The 24,400-nt window shown below is 39.1% G+C and overlaps 1 protein-coding gene across 1 annotated transcript; it reads left to right on the forward strand.

Moving 5' to 3' along the window:
- The first annotated feature begins 2,730 nt into the window (after window positions 1–2,730).
- LOC135464798 (uncharacterized) lies at window positions 2,731–23,876 on the forward strand. The gene is made up of 18 exons (XM_064742393.1): window positions 2,731–2,857; window positions 11,631–11,723; window positions 12,949–13,076; window positions 13,573–13,653; window positions 13,999–14,104; window positions 14,422–14,466; window positions 15,367–15,412; window positions 15,850–16,021; window positions 16,693–16,794; window positions 17,352–17,428; window positions 17,847–17,961; window positions 19,091–19,132; window positions 19,548–19,614; window positions 20,578–20,685; window positions 21,085–21,149; window positions 21,424–21,513; window positions 22,290–22,390; window positions 22,756–23,876. Exons 2-18 carry the CDS (start codon window positions 11,695–11,697, stop codon window positions 22,924–22,926), a joined length of 1,545 nt encoding a protein of 514 aa, XP_064598463.1. The 5' UTR covers window positions 2,731–2,857; window positions 11,631–11,694; the 3' UTR covers window positions 22,927–23,876.
- Window positions 23,877–24,400: the final 524 nt, after the last annotated feature.

The raw sequence follows: 24,400 nt of genomic DNA on the forward strand, positions 1-24,400 counted from the left end.
GTACAGATCTAGTGATGCTTGATTCGCATTACGAATAGACATGCAACTTTTCTTAATTGTTACAACTTAGAAAAAGATGATTTTCCATTGCATCTTCCTAGATTTGTCACGTATAGGGAAACAAACTTGTTTGAATAACCCTTTTGAACACACATTCTTCAAACAGAAGGATTTGGAAGGTGTTTTTCCATTGGTGCGAAGATGAAGTCCCAGATCAAATGAAATTCACTCGTACCAAGAATCCTGTATGCCTTGATAAGGAAGTGTCTTGGAATATTATAGCAATATTATAGCCATTATAGCAGCAATTCGTCTTGCTGTACGCTTTAGATATGTCCTTTTATCACAACCATGTACGCCCATATAGTCCTCATTTCTGTGTACTCAACATCTACAAGCTGACCTGCCAACGACCAGTCAAGGTTTGAAATCGGAAAGATAAGTACACTGTTCCACGTAAATATATACGTTAAAATTTCCCAGAAGCGTCCAGCACTTCAAGAAGGACTTATACATAGTTGGTGGGCGTTCTTGGTTTAAAGGAGAAGAAAACATAATAATGACACCAAAATCAGATGAAGAGCGTCAAAACTCATTTGTAAATATGGTCTTCAAAATTTTTTTCCATTTTTTTTTTTATCAGGAGGAAGGTTATTTGAAAATATTTTTGCAGGGTGGGTATTTGGGACCACCTTTTGGCATTTAACGTCGTTGCTTAATAATTTTCTAAATAAAGATGTGAAGCATTTCTTTGAATGTAAATTTGTTGGTTATATCCAAGCATATGCATTTAATCTGAATTATGATAATATTTATGAATATATTAAAAATACAGATACGATCAAAAACCCGGTTGAACACGTTTCTTAGCTGAAAAGACCAAATTTTAATGCAAATATATTTATTAAACGTGTTACATCCTCATTTATAACACGTGCAGGTCGAGGTGGTTAGCACGCCAGCGCGGTGCAATGACCTAGGAGCCTCTCACCTGTGAGTTCAAGTCCAGCTCTTGTTAACTTCTTCTCTGGCTGTACGTGGGAAGGTCTGCCAGCAGTCTGCGGATGATCGTGGGTTTAACCCGGGATCTGCCCGGTTTCCTCCCACGATAATGCTGGCGGCCGTCATATAAATGAAATACTCCAATCATAAAATTCCAATTAAACAAATAAAGCATTTATAACTTTATGATTACACAAAGATTATATATACCAAAAGATGATCCCAAATGACCACCATACAAAAATAATTTCAAGTGTTTATGTAATTTTTATGTTTTTTACACCTTTAACGTTTACTGCTTTCAAGTTCCGTTTTGGTCTCAGATGGACTGAACCATCTCGTTTTATTACGAATCGAAGTTGTGCCACATTCACCGAGTTGTCCAAAATGTATTCTCATATTCTGCTGTACAAACCAAAATACATTTAGACCGGGAAAGCGGACACGTCTTCCTTTTTTCCGAGTAACGTGTAAAGTAATCAGTATATACTAAATATGGGACATGTCCCAAAAAAACATATCGCTGGAATGCTGGAAATTAGTGCATCCTGTAGTTACAGTAAATTATAGGTAAAAATATAGCCTTAAAGTTCGTGTGATATATATACAAAGGGCTCGAGTATCTATGCAAGGCCTGCATATAGTTGACAAATTGAGTTCCACTGCACCACCCCCACCCCCCACCACCCACCCACCCACCCCCACCCACCCACCCCCACCCCCAATAAAATGCTTGCGGTGAGTTCTTTGCTTATAATAAAAGTTTTACATTTACAGGTCTTATAAATGGCACTAGAATCTACAACAGGTTTATTTGTTTGATAGATTGCTCTTCTTTTTTCTTTTTTTTTCTCTGGAGCAGATGGCGACGTGAAATTTGTTAATAGTTGCGACTTGACTCGTCCACATCTGCATTTAGGTTTTGGTCAGTCCTGTGTTAATGAGAAAAACATCTTCATTCTAGTGAGCAGACGACGTGAAAATTTGAGATTCCAGTAAATATATCTGAATATGAGTACTGCCAACTAATGCCATCTGCATAATCAAACCTTTGTGGGCCTACATATTGCAGACTACATGTCTGAGCTGTATCGGTCGAAGACGTATAGACATATAATCCCAGCCTGATCTACACGGAATAAGCGAGTGTTTGTAATGTCCGTGTAGTGAGAAGGATTTTTTATCCGTTGTGAATACGCCAACATGCATATTTGTCATGAACCTTTTAGATCATATGAATATTTTATAAGGGAATCCAAAAGGCAAGAATACAGTGATTGTGTCACAGGATGGATTTTTGCGGATGATGTTAGTTTTATGTCCAGCATGAATACCATAAATGCTGAAATTTCAGCGTAATGAGAAAACTATTGCGTATCTGTTCTGACTTGACTTCACCTGTACCGAATACGATGTTGAACATTTTGGCAGCCTAGCATTAACGATGGACGTGCTGTGTTCACAGCTTATGATAAGATTTGCTGAAGTAAACATGGAGAAGAAAACTAAACTGCGTTCAAAACCTGTGTTATTTTTTTCTGTTCTGCTCAGTCCTAGAGAAACGATGAAGACGGGGTAGCTATTGGTGACGAAATAAGCAGCTGTGACTGTGTAAGAGAGGCTGACGTGAGATCGGGGCTCCTATAGCTCGATGACTGTACCCGATCGATGAAGATGTCGGCAAGGCCGTACCCTCGTCAGACTGCCGCAGAAATACAGGCAGCCAGGAGAACACTCGGGTGGACTATTAGCTGATTGTGTGACATTGTCGTCGAAGCTTTTACCAAGGCAGTGAATATCGGGTCTGACTTGGATATGCTGGTCCTGTAGCTCGTCCAGCACTTCGCATCAACAGGTAAGCTGACGTTGATTACACGGAGAAGTAGTGCAATAGATTAGCTCACCTGCACACATATATACGCAACCCGGTAGAGCTCTTGAGAGAGGATAGGCTAAACCAAAGGAAGCCCATTAGATCACCAGGTCTGTATAATAGAACCATTTCACAATATGGCAAACCCAAAAGACGTACTGACTAAAACCGTCTAGGGATACCGAACCATAAATGAATTTTCTTGCAGGATTTTTTTCGATTCTGTTTAAACAGCTAATCTGTAATATCACGGAGCGAATTCGGTACTTAGCTTCACGTGATTTCTTGGTTGATCGATTTCAACAGATGAACAAAAACATGTATATCGGAGACAAACTGACGAGAAATTGGTCGTGTCATTGATTATTTGCCCATACTCAAGCCATGCAGAGAGTCGTAATGTGTGTGTTCACAGGCTGAGTGGAGGGTACGAGCATAGCAGGAGCATATGTTCAAAGGCTTGGCGAGGGCGCGCTTAGCAGCCCTCTCAAACCTGGCTATTATAGGTGATCGTCATAACTACACTATATAGCTCCAACATGTGGCATGTTTGCTTCTTACCGTGCTACATATTTGGACATTGACTACGTCTTGTACTGAGTAATGATAAAAAATAATTTATTTGATTTATTTATTTGATTGGTGTTTTACGCAGTACTCAAGAATATTCACTTATACGACGGCAGGCCAGAATTAAGGTGGGAGGAAACTGGGCAGAACCCGGGAGAAACCCACGACCACCTGCAGGTTGCAGACCTTCCTCGGACGGCATAAGAAATAAAAAATATATTACTCTATATCTAGTTATCCACCTTTTAAATATTAGCCATGCTCGTTTAATTAAATATTAGCCTATCAGATTAAAATAAATGTTGTTTTTTGCTCTTTAGAGGTAAACAACTAGCCAGGTTTAAAGGGAGATCGCTCACTCACCTGTGTGACAATTTACTCGTATTCCAGCTTTACTGCTGATGAACGACAGTGGTTTTTGAACCAGTATACAGGCTTTACGCAAATATCCACTTTTTACAAAGGATTATTCAAGATTTTGGGGGAGACTATATACCAACGTAATCGGTATATCGGTATAGTTGCCAATCGATAATCCAATCAACTAATGTAATAAGTTATTACTGTACATTAACGTATAAAGTATATTCAATGAAAGGTTTTCAGTCCAAGTTTCTTAAATTAAATGAGTGTATATAATTAATTGTCTTGCGATTAAATATTTGCAGGCACCCAGGGTTACGCGATAACCTCATCTTATGTATAGGGGCCTACTACGGAGCCGTAAAAGTGACATGGTAAAAATAAAGTTTCCGCAAGAGAAAAAAAAAATTTTGACAATTAAATTAAAAAATTACTTGGTGAAAAAAAATTGGGGAAGAGAAAATATTTTTAACCACCAACTTTGGAAGTCGGAGCCCGAGTTCAGAAGTCTGAGCCCCGACTTAATAGGCCAATCACAGGTCGTATGCCATCAAACAGGCAATATGGCAGTGAGCATCTCTCACTGATAACTGCATGTTTTGACAAGGGTTTTACCATGAGATAAATTAACTTAAATCAAGAACAAGGATTACAATGAACATGATAGCCTACACAGGTCAGTTCCAATCTGTTTAAAAACACATATTCTTAGCTGCCGCGTTACAGTACTTATGAACTCCGTGTACAAGCACAACTTTGCTTGATGGGCACGACTGTAGCTCTACTGAGTAACAATGACGTACTGAAAGAATAAAAGAGTACACCGCTTAAGAACGATTTGTTTTAGGCGGGCCATGCATTTCAGTATATGAATCAGGCAGCTTATTCATTAACATATTGCAAAGAGACATATATGGACTAAATAAAGATAAAATACAGAGTGCAGCCCCAGCCTTAAATAACCGTAACTGAGTTCTTTCAATCTCAACTGCAAAAGCTATATGTGAGACATTATTCGAATACATGTACTTGATCCAGCCAGGGTAGAACTAACCCAAGCTATATGTAGTTTAGGATCAAAGGCCTTATCTTTATGTCACATACATATCTAAGGAGGGTTGTGATCACTTTTAAAGTTATCGTACTATTTGGTTGAGTATTTACTTTATTAATAATAATCCCAGATTGTTGGAGATCATACTATAAATCGTGTTGGCGTTCCTCGTCGTCTAAAAAGACATTTTGGGACTGAGATAGTGTAATTTGCAAGAAGCAAAGGTTAATTTGCAAAAGCATAACGGCACTGACGATCAGAAAAAATTAGCTTCGTTGAAACGTCAGATAAGGTATAATGTGCATAACAAGGGTAAGAAATCAGTTGCACGTTCTTGTAAGAAATTGTAAAAATCTCGAAGTGCAGAACATCTCTCAACCAGACTGACTCATGTGTTGCTACATGTGCCTCGTTTTTCCTGTATAGGCCAAATCATCGCTAATGTTCAAGCAGACGCAGATGTGGACGCAGATGGTCAGCGTCATGCTAATCAATATCTTATACCTACAATACAGAGGGTTCAAAAATAGCCCTCAGCTATCACTGTAATCTACTCCAGAACTCTCACTATCTGATTTTCTTCCCACGTCGCCCTCGGACTTTGTATAGATCACACTTATACATGGTAAAGTGAAGCTTGTTTTATTAGAGTATTATTTATTTATGTCTATTTCTACGGAAGCCGGTTAGTACCATGACTGAACTTTGTCAAGAAGTGTCAGAGCCTAAGGACGAATTGTCGTAATTACTTTTTTCCCCTCGTAATTTGGCTATTTGGCGATAAAATTTAACCATGAGGTTTCCCTCCTATGTGTCCAGCTATGTTAATATAAAAGGCGTAAACACAATCTATACATTGTTAATGCATGACCGGTTTTTGAGCACAAGAATGACATGGAGGAACTTAAAGCTCCACGTTATGCATAGTTTGTCTTCTTTTATTACCTTTTCAAGTGGCGAATTCATCCTAAAAACCTTCTCTATACATTAATGAAAAGTGCCTTAAACGAGGTATCACGTCATTTTCTCTGGTGAATTGTTAAACCAGTGAATGAAGCGTTTTCCGTCCACTTGGAATCCGGGGCCCTGGCTAGGCGACCAGTTTACCACATTCTTCACTAATTCTTGATCAATTGAGCACCGTGTTCAAATCCAGCCCTCCCTGGCTCGTCTCTAGTATAACATATATATATATATATATGTTGTGGTTTTCACCGGCCTCTACCTGTTGTCCTATATACCCATGAACCTGACCTCTTTTGTATACGTGAAATTCCAGTACGATACCTTTAAAACACTACTCTAATACATACATGGATCTGTTTAATATCCCTGTGTGTATGTGGACAATGACTAGTCTCGCATCATCTTTCTCGCACAATACCTAGATATATAAGTGCTGACTGTTTGTCTGGTCTGACCAATCTAGAGGTACTGGCGTTATCTCAGTTGTCTGAGACGTTACCTTGTAGCCGTTAACAGGCCCTTGGTCAATAAGGCGGCTTGTTGGATTACAACTCGTTGGTTTGTATGTATACGTCTAGTCAGCATGTTCATCAGATACCTGGCGAAGTTCCGTGATTTAATCAATCTTACTACACCTTCTTGGAATTGAAATATTTGGCGTAAAACACATTCACATGGAATGCATGTTTGTTCATTTGTGTGATGAGTCGGAAGATAAAAACTCCGTGGTTTTGATTGCCGTTCTAATATGTTGATTATGTATATATTTATTTATTAATTTATTTACTTATTTATGTATTTCAAGTTAACTAATATAACAATATTAATAATAATAACTAATATTTAAAAAATATATACTTTTTTATTCCTGACACTGACCCCCTTAGCTTGAGTCACTATATCCCCCTAGCCCGTGCACATCCTCTCATACACAAACACAGTGTTGAGTGTGAGCCTGTCTGTGCAGTTGTCCACAATCATAGCGTGTCCACATAATGTCTTGAAAACTCCTCCGCCAAATAACATGGTCCTCTTTCGATCTGTTTGGCTTTCCATCCAGCAGGCTATGTACCTTTTCGCATGCACTATATCTTGAAAACGCATTGCGATTAGTATTTACTATACTTGCCTGAAAGGCGCCTTGAGTGGAAGCCCTCACTGACAGCTCAGTTTTCTGAAACCCGTCTGTACATTGGTCTGTAGCCTACACATGGAATTACCCCAGTCTGCATGAATGTATCATGTTAACCTAGTTTGTAAGTATACCGCACATATCTGGAGATCAGAACATATGGCGTGGTCGATGTGTTTGGTTTTGGTTTGTTTTGTTTTTTTTGTTTTTTTGTTTTTTTGAGATTCACACTTTCTAATACAACTGTATTTTCCCAATTGACATTCATGCACCAATTTGATTTGTTCAACAACTAAGTATGAAGACATTTCTAAATTTAGTAGTACGCTCGCATAGGTTTACTCCCAGGAGAGTCATCGCGCAGTTAATATTTGACACTGAAGGCCTAAATCCATGCCATATAGAAAGTATATGCTACAAACGTTGAGGTCATTTATCAGGCTTAGGGGGTATGAAAGAAGCAAAGATGCTTTTCTTGAGAATGTGTAGAACGCTATTTGAATACGATGAATTGGATACGACAACAGAGGCTACTTGTATCTAATGTTACACAAAGCCCTGTGTAGAACGTTCAATGCCATAACATTTACCCTGGTAGCCAGCAGCTTAGCGGGATGGAGCGCACAATGAAACTTCGATATCATATTCCAGTGTTGATGTGAGATGCCATTTGTATACATCACTGGTTGTTCTACTCCCAATACAGCATGCTATAATTTGTTTGTTGTCATTCTTACTTGTCGATGTAACAATGAAACAGTCTTATATGCCATTTTTGTCCATAGATGAAAGAATGCTATCCATTTCTGATTGAGGCCTTATACCAGTTTAATTCGTAGGTTTAAACAATGCTATTAATATTTGAATGAGATTTTCTATATAGCATTTTAATTCGTAGATGAAACAATGCTATCATTACCTGATTGAAGTGTTTCATACCATATTTATCAGTAGAAGCCGTATGTGGGAATGTCTGCCAGCATCCTGGGGATGGTCATAGGTTTCTCCCGGGCTCTGCCCGGTTTCCTTCCATCACAATGCTGGCCGCCGTTGTATAAGTGAAATATTCTTGAGTACCGCGTAAAACACCAATCAAATAAATAAATAAATAAATATTAGTAGATGAAGCAATGCTATTCATATCCGCAAAATGGAACAATGCTATCATATCCCGCATGAATGAGGTCTTATATACCATTTGTATCCGTATATAATAAGCAATACCATGTAAGTCTGCGTTAGGTCATATAAAGGACCCAACCGTGGCAAGTCTGCATGTTATCTAACGTCAGGTGCATGGCATCGCAAAAGTCCATGACAGGGAGTAAATATTTATATATTTATCCAATAAATTGTCATTTAGTGCTGTATATACTAAAGAATTTTTAACTTATACGATGACAGTTAGGTTTATAGTCGGGAGTGCCCGGTATAAACCACCGACCTTTGGCATTCTTATTGGACCTACAAGTTTCCTCTTCTAGGCCAAGAGAGTAAATAGTCAAAATAGTTTAATATCTATCTGATAATAATTCACTTCCGTCGACAATTTTCATAGTTTTATGGTTTGCATGCGTCGAGCTGAAAACAATGCCTAAATGATCCCCAGACATACATAGTACATGTGCAAGCAATGATAAATTTATATACTAACTTAATTCCCAAGGTTTGACAATCAGAAATACACGCTGAGGGCCACTTCCAACAACTGCGGACAAATGCATACTCCAGCGGAAATCTTCCAGGTCAAATCCCAGTTGGAATTTCAGCTACAGAAAGTGTCAAGAAACTGTCGTAATTTCGTATAAGTGAAGAATGTCATTTTTTACATGTATGCCCAAGCTAGCCTGACGATAAATTTTTATTCCATGTTTCAAGCGACAATTAGGTATTAGGTTAATTGCTTTCCTCTACCGGCATTACTATTACTACATGCATACATTGTTTAACGTAATTTATAATGAGCCTATGTGTACATAGCTCTGCATGTTCATAATTACCTGAGAGTAACTTTAAAGTAGACTGGCCTTGTGACAAATCTTCACTGAAAACTCTTGTCACAGTTTCTGATAAATCGCACGATCGCACATATATACGGTTTCCAGTCTGTTATACCATTGTCTCCGCAGCGTCTTTATGCAATGATGCAGTGGTCAGGAATATACCCCTTGGTTATATGTTTTCCCAGAGCTTTTGACGTTCAGTGATTCCATGTGCAGAAGGAAAGGTACATGTTAGTCTGAGATTACTCAGCAAAATTTTGCTCGGCCAAGGATAGCTCCAATCCAATGTCAAGAGATACCTCCATTTAAAAAACGTGATGCAGTTACCCACCCTTGTTAAATATGTTGAGACTGTCCTTACAGGTGGTGACTTTCACCGTGGTCGGGATCTCGATCACGGCTTAGGAATAACTGATGGACGCTGTGTTTGCGATAAATCGCCAGGCGAAAGATAAGGAACAAGTGTATGAAAACTTCAAGCTATGGAGACTTATTTAACTCACTTATTTAAATGGAGCGCGCTCTGACGTTAGTTTTAGGCCACTCTTGACCAAACAAAATTTTGCCAAACCTAACGTCAGAATAATATTGGAATATTTACACGTATATACAGGGTCTCATATGTTCTTGTTGTAAGGTGTCTTGTTCCGACAAGTACGCAGCTGTACGAAGAGTTTCTCCGTTAATTTATTTACAACAGCTTTTTGACCTTCAGTTTTTTTTTTTTTTTTTTTTGGCTTTGCACTTTGAAGAACTGTTTTTGCTAAGACGGTTTCACAGAGCTTCTTCATCGTTAGCAGCATGCTGCTTAACTTCAGGGCGGAGCGGGCAGTGGCTGAAACGTTTGACTCACAGCTTTTCTTTCTGAAAGTGGTGGTATTGCAATCGGCCAGCTGCTTCGGGAAGTTGCTCACAAATTCTTCATGCAGCTCTATGAACAGCCTGGCAGCGCATGTAGACATATAGTACTGATTGATATCGACTGTTAACACGATGCTCACTGGTCTTTGGACATAATGCTCACTGATATGGCTGGTAGACATTATGCTGACTGTTGGCATATTCTAGTGCTTACTGCATGTTACCGTCTGTCGACATAGTGCTCATTAACGACGCCTGTGAACATAGTGCTCATTAACAGAGCCTGCCCTCATTTAGTGCACATTAACAGCGCCGGTCAACATAGTTCTCATTAACAGTGGCTGTCGACACACTGCTCATTAACAGCGCCTGCAGAAATGCAGTGCTCACTAATAGCGCACGCCGACATATAGTGCTCACTGATAACGCCCACACGGATGCATATAACGATCACTGTTAATTGATAACGCCATGATGCGAAATGATAGCACATGTTACCTTCTGTAATGATAAATTACAGCGCTTGTCCACATTCATGTTCATGACTGTTATCGTCTGTCGAAAAGATGATAACTTATTACCCGTCGATATTATACTATACATAACTGATAACCCATGTCGACAGGATGATAACTGATAGTTGTTACTGACAAAACATCAATTCTGTAAGTTTCTCTCAGAAAAAAGTGAGAAGAAGCTGTCGTTAATTTATCTCATGTAGAGAGCGACCTCTCCTTGCTTTCGGCTTATCTTCAGGTATACTTAAACAATTTAACCATCGCCTACATACACATATAGCTATACACAGTTTTGCACTGGTGCTCTCTATTTGATATATATTATATTTGCATTTACTATTTGTTTCTATCTGTTGTGACAATGGAAAGTACAAGCATATGTCATCGCACTTAATGAGAGTGGAAGACACATACTGTTCTGTTGAGTGGTCTTAACACTGGCGGAGACGTGGCCTTATCTTTTCTTGAAGGTTTGTGAAATGAATACAGCTAACATGCTTGGCGAGATATTACAATTGTTTATAATCCGCTATTTGTTTCATTGAAAGAAACTTAATATTTCCTCAATGCTCCAAGCGTTGGTCTTTACATGGGCACAGGTTGTAAGGGAAAGATTTCTGAACAGAAATTTCTGATAGCCTGTATGTTGTGTTTGGTATACCTGTATATGTTTACCTATCATATACCTGACATTTGATATATTGTATGCACACGCCTGTTTGTGATAATCTCTTACAGATCTATGCATCTGTGTCTTTGTTAATCTGTTGTCTATGCCTACTTTGTACCTGATGTCTGCAAAAGGTAATTCACAAATCAACTTTGACGAGGCTCTTGTTAGTCTATTATGCTTGTACACTAGATGCGCCGTAATAACTGCTTTCCCTTGCTTAATTACATATTTAATTTTTCATCCATTCGTTAGAAAAGTGAAATAACGCCGTTCTCAAGAATATTTCACTTGCACGTCGGCGACCAGCATTATGGTGGGAGAAAACCGGGTAGGAAGCCATGCAGCATGAGTTTCGACTTGAACTCACATCGACCGCATCCGTGAGAGGCTCTTGTGTCATTGCATCGCGCTAGCGTGCTAATACCCTCGGCCACGGAGACCCCAAGAGTGGAATAAACCACTGTTCATTGTACGGCAATGAAAACGATCAGTTAGATATACACCTCTTCATTGGAGGGATATATGTAGATCATTTGCGGAACTGAAAGAATCTATTTTTGATGTGCATTGAGGAGTATACATGTAACCAACTTTTCTTTCCCGATTTGATTTCAGGGATAGCACAATGAGGCCTATAACTTTCTGCTTACACTCCATAAACTGACCAAGGTCCGACATCATGCCTGCCCAGTATACAGAGGAAAAGGAGTAAGTTCTTTTATTAGGGTTCGGGTTTATGTCTTTTTTAAACATGATTTCATCTCTGTGGATTCATATGCATGTATAAATGCCTGCTCCTTTCTACATACACAACTTGCATGTACTTACAGACATGTGACAGTGTTCATCATTGTGTTTTACAGTTTTGTCATCTGTTTAAATGCATAACAAGTTTTATGATAAGCCATATGACTTGTGCCCATCTATATCCAGTATGTTCGCGCCTTCCATAGTGCAGACGTACGTAAATGTCGATCTTTACTCCGCGGACTCCGCTACTAATTCCAGCAGAGTATATATAAGAAAGCTCTATATATTTTAAAGGTATTATCGATCAGGATTGGACAACAGCTGGTTGATTGGCCGCTAAAATTTCGCTCCCACTTAACCATCAGGAAGAGAAGTTAGATGTAGAATAGTGGCTGTATCTCTTATATCGGAAATCATGCACACGAAAAGTGTTCTTGTGAACAGAGACCATATATACTTCTACGTATACACGGATTGCAATTTTTTATGTTAAAGGAGAGGTTGAGAGCATTTTACAGAAGAGATTTCAATGGTCGGCTTATTTATTTATTCAATATAAAACGTTTTTAATGGAAAGAGGAAAGGCTCTGTCTGTATAGAGAACCAGCTGTAGACCGAACCGATGCAGTGGATAAAGTACATAATAACGCAAAAGCGTGGGCCTAAGTATTGGTTCGTTTGCAATCTTACCCTAGTTGATAATTCAGTCAGTTCAGTAGGCTGGAGATATTTCACCTGATATGGATCATGAGGCCCGATGCAACAGTTAAATTCAACACAGTTATGGTATATATATATATCTCACACAATCTATTTTACCCTGTAAATAACTATATGTGTACTCCACTTTCGTCATTCAGTTCAAACACTACGTGCGTTTCACAAGTATTCGCTTTATCTGAAAGTCTGCCTACAGTACGGCAACAGGATTTGATTTCCTCCCAGCCTGAAGTAAACAATTTTTAATATTGAAACGAAGTGATATAATAGTCAACCAAATAACTAGGTTTGTTCCAGCGATGATAATTATTTAGTGAAAGGTTCAAATTTTTGAAAATTATTGTTTATTATATTCAAGATGGACAGCATAGGCCTATAGTTTTGATTTTTTTATTTCTGAAAAATGCTTAGCCAAAAGAACCTGGTTAAATTAGTTGAACCTGATCTGTGTTATTTTAATCAGGGCAGACTCGGACGTTTTAGAACTGACAGAGGCGGTAACTCCGGAGATTCTCCCCAAATGGCGGGTGTTACTGTTGAACCTCTCCTGGTACGGTGTCAGTCTCATGTTGCTCGTCATGTCCGTGGAGGGTGAGTAGATACGCCAATAAAAATAATACCACCGGCAATAATGACGGGTGTCACTGTCCGTGGAGGTTGAGTAGATACACCGACAATATGGACTATATTGACGGGTGTCAGTGTTGAACCTCTCTTGGCACGGTTTCATCCTCCTCTTGTTCGACAATACGGACTATAATGACGGTGCGGTGAGGTGGAGTAGAGGTACCGAAAATGCATCCTTTTTCGACAATCACATCCTTTCAGCCATTTAGTGAAGCATTCCTCAAAAAAGAAATTGGCAAGCAATTAAAAGGAAAGAAAACAAATAATATACTCACTGTCTGAGGGGCGGAAACAGGCCTAAACAACCACATACGGTTTTACTGACGTGCTTCGTAACTCTATAAATCAGTTTCTAATCATGAATTCTTACCAAACTGTGAGATGCGCAATGTCAGTCATACAGCTGAAAGGGAAAAGAACAAACTAGCATATGCAAAACATGGGATTGTGTGCATTGCAGTGATCCCGTCCCAGATGAGAGTACTGGTTGGAGAGCGCTACAAGGGCCGCTGGCTTGGGGGACTGGTGGCCGCAGGGGCAGGTAAACCACACTCATACCGCATTCTGAAATAGATGAGGCTTTTTTGTATTTATTGAAAAAAATCCAAAAAAGGAAAAGAAAAAATGTAAGCATGTTACCCATATTACGTGACTTTCGATTTCAGATGTTGGTATCTATACTATTTCAAGGTTATTTTATCCAAAAAACATTTGTGCAAATCAATGTTTCCAACAAAAAAAGGTAAACATGTTGGACGGAAGTAGCGTTTTAAAAGTGCTGCACCTCTTTTATTTCCTTCGCTTAATTAGAGTGCATGACTTGTCCCACAATGTTTCTCTTTAGGATAATTCATCAGATAAGTATTACTGCCTTTTTTTTCGTCAGTGATCACATTTTTCCTGAGCCCTATCATCGGGATGAAGAGTGACCGTCTACAGTCCAGATATGGCCGACGCCGGCCCGTTATGATCACTGCCACATTCTTTCTGTGGTAAGATAATCACTTTCGTACGAGGTTGAGTAATTAGATGTATGACAGTCAAGTTAAGTAATTAGATAGCAGTGTACGTGCAGTTAGCTATCTGTTGTAAAACCAAGGATGCTCTATAAACCAACAATGACACCCTGCAAGGATGTAATATAATACTTGAGGATTATTGTGTGCTTGGTATGTTGTGGTTTGATTGCATGCCACTGAGAAAAAGCTGCCCTAAACTGATTATTGCGTGGGTCATTTCCTGCAACATGAGTGGTGGCTATTTCAGTATTCTCATCACAACCTGTATTCTGTTGTTTTCTCTTTAATAGTATTGGTTTGATTGGGATGGCGTTCAGTGCCCCGGAACTGGAAATGTGAGTGACATAAAACCATGTTTTGAAGAAATTATATAGAAATATTTGCTTAACATTGTATTTTTAAGAGTGTTTGTTTAATCTAAAATGCAAGACGTATATTGTTTTGCCTTTTTGTAAATTGTCAGTTAATATGTATATCCTTCCGATTTCAATATATTCGAACTAAACGGTACGGCATATTGTATGTATGTATACTTGGGGGTTCAACGTTGTACTTAACAATTTTTCAGTGACAGGGAGTCATTAGGTGTGTGAACATATACTGTGTCTTCTTGTGCCACTGAAGCACCATGCAGGTGCTCACCAGACATGACCCTCACTCAGTCACATTATACTGACACCGGTCCAACCAGTCATGTTTCCTTGCTCTAACCTCTGGGTGCCAAGTGAAGCAGCAGCAAGTATCATCTTTAAAGTTTTTGGTATAGGGATATTGTTTATTTATTTATTTATTTATTTATTTATTTGATTGGTGTTTAACGCGGTACTCAAGAATATTTCTCTTATATGACGGTGGCCAGCATTATGGTGGGAGGAAACCGCTCACAGCCCGGGGGAAACCCACGACCATCCGCAAGTTCTTGACAGACCTTTCCTCGTACGGCCGGAGAGGAAGCCAGCATGGGCTGGACTTGAACTCACAGCGACCGTATTGGTGAGGCCCCTAAAGATATTGTCATGGCCTTGTACATAGTTTGCCCGTCTGTTAGTCCTAACATAACTTACTGCGATGACTCAACAAAGAATTGTCGTAAACTTGATACTAGTCCTATCTGTAAGGAAATGTTAAGGCACAGTCAGAATTAGATGAGTTCTGTCACAATGTTCTAAGTCTACAGGAGGAGAGAGTTTAGTATTTTAAGCTATGATGAAACCACTTGTTTACTTTTGTTTCAGACCTTTGGACCCCGAGGTTGTTGAAACGAACAATATCACCGGAACAGTAAGATGATAATATTTCTCGTAATACTTAAAGCTGATGATTTTTTTTTCACTGAATGTCCAGCATAATATTTAGCTCGAGTGACACAGAGTTTTCGTATTTCGTATACGTCGGGATGGCGTGATGTTACGTAATATATTTAACTTAGTTGTTTCAAAGATCGTTTACTCGCCACGATATGGCTGAAATATTGCCGATGTGGCGTTAAGCCATAATCATTCATTCATTCAAAGATCGTTTCAAAGATCGTACACGTCACAAAGATTATATAGTGATATAACTATCGTGCATCACAGATTGTACACCATTATATTTAACTGTGGTGTCGCACAGAGTGTACACAGAGTGTATACACCTGCGTATGTTGTAAAATAATGGCGCTGAAATGCACATGCAGTGATCGCATTGTGATGAATGCGATACTTGCCCTGTTTCAGTGCGAGGTTGACCTGGTGCATGTCCGGTGTTCGGCTTACAATAACGCTAGTCTACCTCACATTCTAGAACAGGAGAATGGGGTGGCCGTTCAGGGCACCATCAAACTGCCAGAGAAAAAAGTCCAAAATCCGGAGATGGACGTCAATACACCTTCGTCAAAGGGTAGCCTAGGTAACCAGATTTAATACCAATTATTTCTTCGCCTCTTTTGTAAAAACAGTTGAGCTTTTTTTGTCTTAAGCAAATGTGGTATAATTAGCTAAGCAAATTAAAGTCTATGTAATCTTTGACGTTTCAAGAGACATTCTATGTTTTGGCAAATAAATTCAGGACTTCAACAGTTTATTCAACTTAAAACGTTTCGTGAATCCGGACGCTGTGGTGCACTCCGGAAACCCCTGTTTCCTACATCCATAAACCTTGTGCCGCCGTCATGTAAGAGTGCGGCGTTAAACAGCTATGAAACAAACAATTAAACAGGCAAATAAGTATATAAAAACAGCACTTTTAATATTCGCTTGCTTGCAGAAATGAAAAATATTAACTGGTATAAAAATCGCTTAAAATAACAAATATTTACATTTTCTTTTTGTTTTACATAAGCTGCATATGAAGGTTCCATTGTTGTGATTCTTTATGTCAATATTTATTTATTTTTTTTTTTGATTGATTAATACTCAAGAATAACCGTACTCAAGAATATTTCACTTATACGACACCGGCTTTATGCCAATATGCACTGAAAAAAGGTGGGTTATATGAGCCCTATCAGTTAGAATTTTTCAGGATGTTATTGTCTGTTGAGAAGCAGATGGTCACTCAGGTTTCTTCTCACCCTGCAGGTCTCTACGTTGTTTTTTATCTGGTTGTGACGTCAGCCTTCGCTTCTGTTACCGTCCCGTATAACGCTCTGATAGCTGACAAGTCACACCCGTCTCAGAGAGGTACAGCCATTTACTAACGCCGCGTTCACACGGGGAATGCAACTACTCAAGTCAAAAAAAAAAAAAAATCATTTCATTCGAGTTGTTTGCTTTCAAATAAATCGACCGAAAGATGACGCATTTTGATTTTGTTGAATTCTGTTAACTGGTACGACAAAACGCATCCTGTCAATGCAGCTTCGCGATTTGTTAAAATCTGATAGTCCGCGTGTACAACAAATTCAACCGTGTGAACAACGCTTACATAAATGTATTTTTTGTTTTTCCTCTCTCTTTTCTATACTACTCATAGTGCTAATTTCAAGCCGAATATCATTTGTTATGCCCTCGTCTCCATCCTGTATTCTCTATATGAAGTTTCGCTAAAAAAGAGTGTTCTAGATTACGTAGTATATACCTATATCTGATTAACGGAAAGCTGAGGTAGTCCATTAACCAGTCTTACAATCTGCACACTCGTTGTGAACTTGAACACTTAACTGGGTATTCTGCTGATGTTATTTGGTGGTCCCTGTCTATATATCCGTTTGACCTATGTCTGTATATACCTCCTTCAGGGTTCAACTCTGGCGTTATGGGAGCAATGATTTTGCTGGGTAACCTCTCAGGAGCCGGGATAGGAATCTGCCTGATGGTAACTTTGACACAGTTCATGATCTCTTATGTTTTTTTCAATGCAGAACAAACTCGTGTCTGATTGGTAGACACAGGTGATACAGGAGATTCTAGGTTAAATCATATGATGGTCACACCTGAGAGCAGGCAGATTTTTATATGGTTCCAAAAATCAGAAACAGCCAATCTAGCTCGGCTGTGATTCGGTCACGTTTAAGACTGCTTCTTTCCAATATTTAGCTTCATATGATTGTTCACTGTGCAAGCGTTTGACATGGTCAGGAGTAAATTTGTCCACTATAGGAGTACGAATCTGATTGTTACAGTCTGATGCATTCAGTTACACCAAGACTGCGTGTGAAAGCATTCAGTGTTCAGTAGAGACTTTACATCACTGTTACGAAATCACTAATGGTCTGTTCTTATTTCTTGTGTAGAAAATTGGTATATTCAGCACATATGGTTGTATGATCGGGGTCATACTACTGTGTATACTCATAACCTGCCTGACCACCTCAGAGACCCCCGGGAAAAATCCCGGGGAACCACTGGGTAAGTAAATGACAGTAGCAATGCTGACAATTTCATTGTCGGTGAAATCACGCGTTACAGAGAAATTAGGATGTCATTGTGCAGATAGACTGGTATTTGTGTGTCCTTGATATCCTTTGAAGGAAATTCCCGTTGGGTCCATACATGAACTGTATCCCATCACCTGACATACATATGTCATAATCTCAGTACAAAATATGGATACCGTTATCATTTTTATACATTCAACGGTGCTCGTAGGGTTTTTATGCGGTTTTACCTTCTATGGAGACCACTAGTCTAACATCATGCAATAATGGCATTTTAGACTGTACCCCACAAGTAGGAAAGTTCGTTAGTAATGTGCCAAAGTAGGGAGTTTTACCCCAGGCAATCTGGTTTTCATCACCCATGAAAACTGGCCGCCATGGGATAAGTCAACAAATCCTGAGAATGTCTTTAGACAACAATCATGTCAGTTATCATTTAATCGTTAAGTATGGAAGCCAGATAAGGCTATCATCGTACTAACGTAGCAGCGTACCATCGCCTATCATCAAGGGACGAAACGGTCGTACGAAGCGATGGTTCGATGCTAGCATCGTGTCATCGCTTCGTGCCATCGTACCATTGCTTCGTGCCATCGCCGGGTGATGGAACTATAGTACGATGGTTCGATGATGGCCTTATTCGGCTTACGTAGTTAAGACATATATGAAGTATTGGCTCACACACAGCCTCAAACAGGGAATCTACCTGAAATTCATGTCGGACATCCATATTGATAGACACCTGATATATTTCGACGCATAGATCCTACTTTTACCTTACATAGCGTTTTTGGAAATTGGCTGTTTTTCAGCAAACACAAGTACAAACATAGGGGCCTATACATTTGCAGGTAACGTTTGAAATTGTTCGTCAGTTACTATCCTACAAGACTGACCCATACCACCATTCTAATGTGGCGTTAAAGCCCAAATAATTAAGTTAATAAAATAAATATGTGCAGATTACCTTGTATAACTGACCAGATGTAATAATGACAGATGGCGGTTTGCCATCGACATTTTATCTAGTATTTCAGAGCTTGAGGTCAGATATCAGTAGACTCTATGTAATTAATTGAAAGTATCGTGTTTTTCTGTAGGATTCGGTACAATATTCTGTGGATTCTGGCAGCCTTTGACAGGTAAGACCGTACAGGGTGACGTATATATATTTACCAACGGATCTAACCCTGATGTCCATGGGATATAATACCCTCGATAAAGAACTGATCTATAAGATTTAAGGAAATGGCACTGACCAGATATAACCAATGAGTGTATGTTATTTTTCGGCTATATTTCGGCTTTCCAAGCGTTTCATGAAGCTGGGAGCCTCGATGAAAAACATAATAGAATACATATTATACATATTGATTCTTCAGTTAATTCTATTTATAAAATAAGTTGGATGACATTCCTGCAGTTCGGAATGCGGAGAGATATTGACTGATTTAATGTCAGGGGTATCAGTAGGTGAATGGTGTGAATGATAAGAGAACGGATTACTATAGTCACCGCAGCCAATACATGCATCAGAATAAAAGGTTTGACTTTCAGATCATGACTTCCGGTGGGTGTTTCTGACCCGGTTTCTCATGCAGCAAGGCGTCTCCACGGTAACGGCGTAAGTCAATGCGCACATCTCTCTATAAGCAGTAGCCATCTGCTTCCATTAAGCTAACAGGTGAAATCTATAGGCTAAGTATTATAGGCCTATAGATGCTCTGAGAAATTTCGAAGAAATAATGTAATCAATGCATCATAAACAGCGTTTTAGGACAGAGATACTGCGTGTATAGATCCATTATGTAACAGTGCATGATCCCGTAAATTGTTACTATACACTCATCGATACTGCGTACCCTCATTTGTTATCATATAAACTAATACATGAAAGGAGAGGCACATTTTCCAAGCAGGTTGATTAAAACGGCAAAGGGGTGGGTTTGGATACTTGTATTTTGCAAGCTTTTGGAGTAGAATTCTATTGATTTCTAGAAGTACTAAGTTACCGGAGTAACGGTTAGATTAGGATTCTCTCGTGTCTCACATGTGGGTTTCAAAGTATTGGTCAGGTATGAAAATGGCATTAAAAAAAGTGTTTTTGTAAGTGAGTGAGTGCTTGGGGTTTAACGTCGTTCTCAACAATTTTTCAGTCATATGACGACGAAGGAATCATTAGGGTGCATGTACGTGTAATGTGCCTCCTTGTTGCAGGACGGATTTCCACCGCTCTTTTATTTAGTGCTGCCTCACTGAGACGACTTACCGAAGGCAAGCAAGCCGCCCCGCCCGAGCCATTATACTGATACGGGTCAACCAGTCGTTGCACTATCTCCTTCATGCCGAACGCCAAGCGAGGAAGTTACAACTTCCTCTTTTAAAGTCTTAGGTGTGACTCGATCAAGGATTGATCCTGGATCTACCGGTCCCGAAGCGGACGCTCTACCAACTAAGTGTTTTTGTCAGTCTTAGTTATCTTTAGATATTGATGTATGGTAGAGTCTTGAAACATTGGCTAGGTTTGGATTTTGCTGTATTGTGCTTTCAGGAGAGTTGCTTATATTTGGATTTTGATGTCTTGCAGATTTTTGGAATATTGGTTGAGTGACATGGTCAATTTGCCGAACTGTTGGACACCCCAAACATCCGTTGGTCTTCTTCTAATTCCACTGTTGTCAGCTGCCGCCATTTGGTAAGACCAGATAGCAGTTTTGGTGTATATATATCGACAAATTACAAGTTTTGGCGTGCATGATAAGTCTTGTGTTGTACACAGCGTTGAAGCTCTAAGGCCTTTGTGTGGTTGACGACGTTTTGCAGGGCATACTTAACTGTTATCTGTAAGCCCGCCTTTCTCTTATTGATTAAGCCATAGTGCTATAGGGGGCGTTTAAGATAATAACTAGTATTTAGGCATTCACATGAACAGTTAGAATAAAACTCCAATAATTGACATGAGGCAAGATTTCACCTGTTTGGTGTTACCGTTTGGTGATTATTACACTATCGCTGTTCTGGTTTTACCCTCCATGCTACAGCCTGATGTATAAATATGGTTTAAATCATTTAGTCGTTCCATTGACCATTCCAGCTCAGTCTTGTGTGGCATCCTGTCGGACAGATTAGGCCGGCGTAAACCCTTAGTCATTACCTCAGGTAAGCTAGAATAGTCCAACATACTATGTGAAATTCATGTGTATATTGTCAGTGTTTCATGCCAACTTAAAGCAATTTGATTATAAATGAAGACAGCCAATCGAACCTATGGGGGTGTTAACAGTGGTCCGCAGGACAAGGACGATCACCAGCAAGGCTGCATATTGTTTATAGTAACGACTGAATAAAACTTTTGTGTCTTGAAAGGATTTGAACTGTTTAAATTGTTCAAACTCATGATTCTACTCATTTCCATTCACTCGTACATTTCTAGCGCTGCTCATGTGTGGGACTTCATGTGTCCTGGCCTTCATCCGAGGTTCATACGCTTATTACATTGCTTTCGTCATGTCATTCTTCTTCGGTGAGTCACTATGAATATTACCAGTTACCTGTGACAACTTGCCAACCACCAACAATAAAACAATAAGTCAATCCATTCCCTTCGACAATGATATCTCTGGCGTTAAGTCGGTGGGTTCGCAAGGTACTGGGCAAAGTGTGGTAGTTTCTCTCGAGCACAGCGCTTTCCTCTTCAAAAACTTGGTGAATGAATACGAGATTTTGTACATGGTGTTGTAGAATCCAAGTTTTCAGACAAAAATTATCCCAGTCAGGAGGGTTGACTACAGACGTTAAAACTGATTTTATTTATTTATTTGATTTAATTTGATTGGTGTTTTACGCCGTACACAAGAATATTTCTCGCATATGACGGCGGCCAACATTATGCTGGGAGGAAATCGAGCAGAGCCTGAGGGAAACACACGACCGTCCGCAGGTTGCTGACAGACCTTCTCCCGTATGGCCGGAGAGAAAGACAGCATGAGCTGGACCTCTAGCGACCACATTTGTGAGACGCTACTGGGTCATTACGTCGCGCTGGCGTGCTCACCACTTCGGCCACGGAGGCCCCCAAATGACCTACAGCGTTCGTTAAAAACGAATGAATGATCGTGATTATAAATGTGTATATGAATATATATACCTTTTTCAAAGCGAGGTCATTTCTCTCTCTCAAGACTGTGCCACTCAAAACCATGAATTGTTTATTGTAAGCAATTCACTTATATTCACTTATATATTAACCATATGTATCATGTACAGTATAACTATTTTCTCTCAATTCTTATATTGCAGGGCTGGGATTTGGTTCATTTCAGTCAGTGGATTTCGCCATTGTAATGGATATTTTACCTGCTGAACGTGACAAGGCAAAGGATATTGCGGTCTGGCATCAGGTGAGCGTAATCAGAGCAGCATAATTAAAAATATATTTTAGTGACAAAATTAGTATAATGGTTTAAGAAAAATGGGTTTCCGTCATTCTTTGTGCGAATCGTGAATGTAAAGGCTTCCACAGCGGTTAACGCAGTTGTGGATATTATATTTAAATACACAGACTACATCCGGAACTATATGTAACTATATATCTAATGTATATAATATCGTTACCGGAAGTACGTAAAGTAAATTGAATTTAGGTCACTCTCTCGTCGCTAGTCCATCGTACTGGTAAACTGGCGCCCTTCCAGGCGTGCATGTATGGTGCTTCCATTTAACTACTTGGGTGAAATGATTTACAACTGCGTTTTTCTCCTGACAGGCACTGGTTCTTCCCCAAGCTCTGGCAACGCCCATAGGCGGAATGGTGTTGGATATCTTTGAGCACGTAAACTGTGAAATTGGACTTGGTTACATTATTTTGTTTTTGATGACTTCATCATATTTCTTTCTAAGCGGTGCCTTTGTACTTAAAATCAGAGGTGTTCGATAGGCCATCCCCAGCTATATGATCGATGCACTTGTTAATAGTTAACACAGATTTCAACCTTTCTTTGGCATCATCGTAGAAGGGTAAAATCAAGAATGATAACACACAATGCAGTATTTAAAATTTACATATGGGTTAGTTATAAGAGGTGTGTAATACTTTATGTAGTTTAGCTATATAATTCTGACTGGATAAGGACATCATTTCAGGTTCTTTACATGCGAATCATCTTAAAACAAAATTGATAACAAAAACTGGCTGGAAATCAATGTAACATGCATACTGAACCCACTTCGGGGATATGTTGTGTTTTGTTTGCATTGAATGTACTCTCTTATCTGCAAAGTTACAAGTCTCAACTTATCCATTTCATATGTTAAAGTCACTTAGTTGGGTCGAGCAGTTGACATATGTATAAGCTATATACACTATTGCGTAACCTGCGGTATTAAGTGAAGCAATTGTTGGTGAGTGTTGTACCGATACTTCTTTCTAGTATGAACAAGTACAATCACAAAATCACCATGGAGAACATTGCATACGTATCCTAGAGATATGCCACGATGTCACTGAGATTAGTTTCGTACAACTGAGGTTAATTATTTAATACAACATTCAGTATATATAGAGCATCCACCATCGATTGAAGAAAGGTGTAGTATTCAGCTATGTTATCTATATCGGGTGTTATGTTATTGTAGTCTGTTAGAAAGTACATTGTTAGTCAACTGAATATTAAACTTTCACTATATTATCAGTCAGTGTGTGAGAAAGCAGCGTGTACCTTACATATTAGCTTTTCAAGAACAAACATTTTGTAGAACTTATTGTATTACCTGTGTAATTGTGCATTTTCAGTTGTATGTACTTTTATGTTTATAACGTTATGTTCCTTGTAGTTCTTTACACTTGAATATGTACATGAAAGGTTACATACATAGCTGGAAAGAAAAGGCCACAAGATATAAATGTCTGTAGCATAAATCGTTGTTATTGTTGAGACATTGTTCTTATTTATGAATAAATTATTTCGACTTATATGTTTGCAGTGATGTCTTTTTAAAGGACCAGGGTTGCATTTTACAGCTAGAGTAACTCGAATGTCCTGAAGGTTAACCATTGTTGCACATCATTTATGACGCTAAGCTGATGTTGACACAAACCATTCTGTGAAGCAACGGTACTGTGCTTAAAACTTTGGTATGTATATTGAGTTATATATAATGAGGTCCTAATGTGATCTGCATGCAAACAAAATATAAAATGTTTGAAATTCCAGAGCAGAGGTCTTTGGTCTTACACGACAAAAGCCTATATGGCGTGTCAGTTGTGTTCCCTGACATCTTCTACCATTAAGAAAATTGAGCAACCTGGTCTACACATCATGAAGTTATACTACATCCCAGAGACGTTTCAAAGGAGAAATACGTGAAACCCAATCCTTGGTACAACCCTATGTCTGTGCATTGGTTGCCAG

The sequence above is a fragment of the Liolophura sinensis genome, chromosome 1 (assembly GCF_032854445.1).
Source record: "Liolophura sinensis isolate JHLJ2023 chromosome 1, CUHK_Ljap_v2, whole genome shotgun sequence".
In the NCBI taxonomy this organism is placed as follows: domain Eukaryota; kingdom Metazoa; phylum Mollusca; class Polyplacophora; order Chitonida; family Chitonidae; genus Liolophura; species Liolophura sinensis.

Excerpts from the sequence above, each read along its gene's own strand:
- LOC135464798 (XM_064742393.1), top strand. The coding sequence starts at position 11,695 with ATGCCTGCCCAGTATACAGAGGAAAAGGA. Across the intron at positions 11,724-12,948 it reads CAGTATACAGAGGAAAAGGA|GGCAGACTCGGACGTTTTAG; the intron begins GTAAGTTCTTTT and ends TATTTTAATCAG. Across the intron at positions 16,795-17,351 it reads GTCACACCCGTCTCAGAGAG|GGTTCAACTCTGGCGTTATG; the intron begins GTACAGCCATTT and ends TACCTCCTTCAG.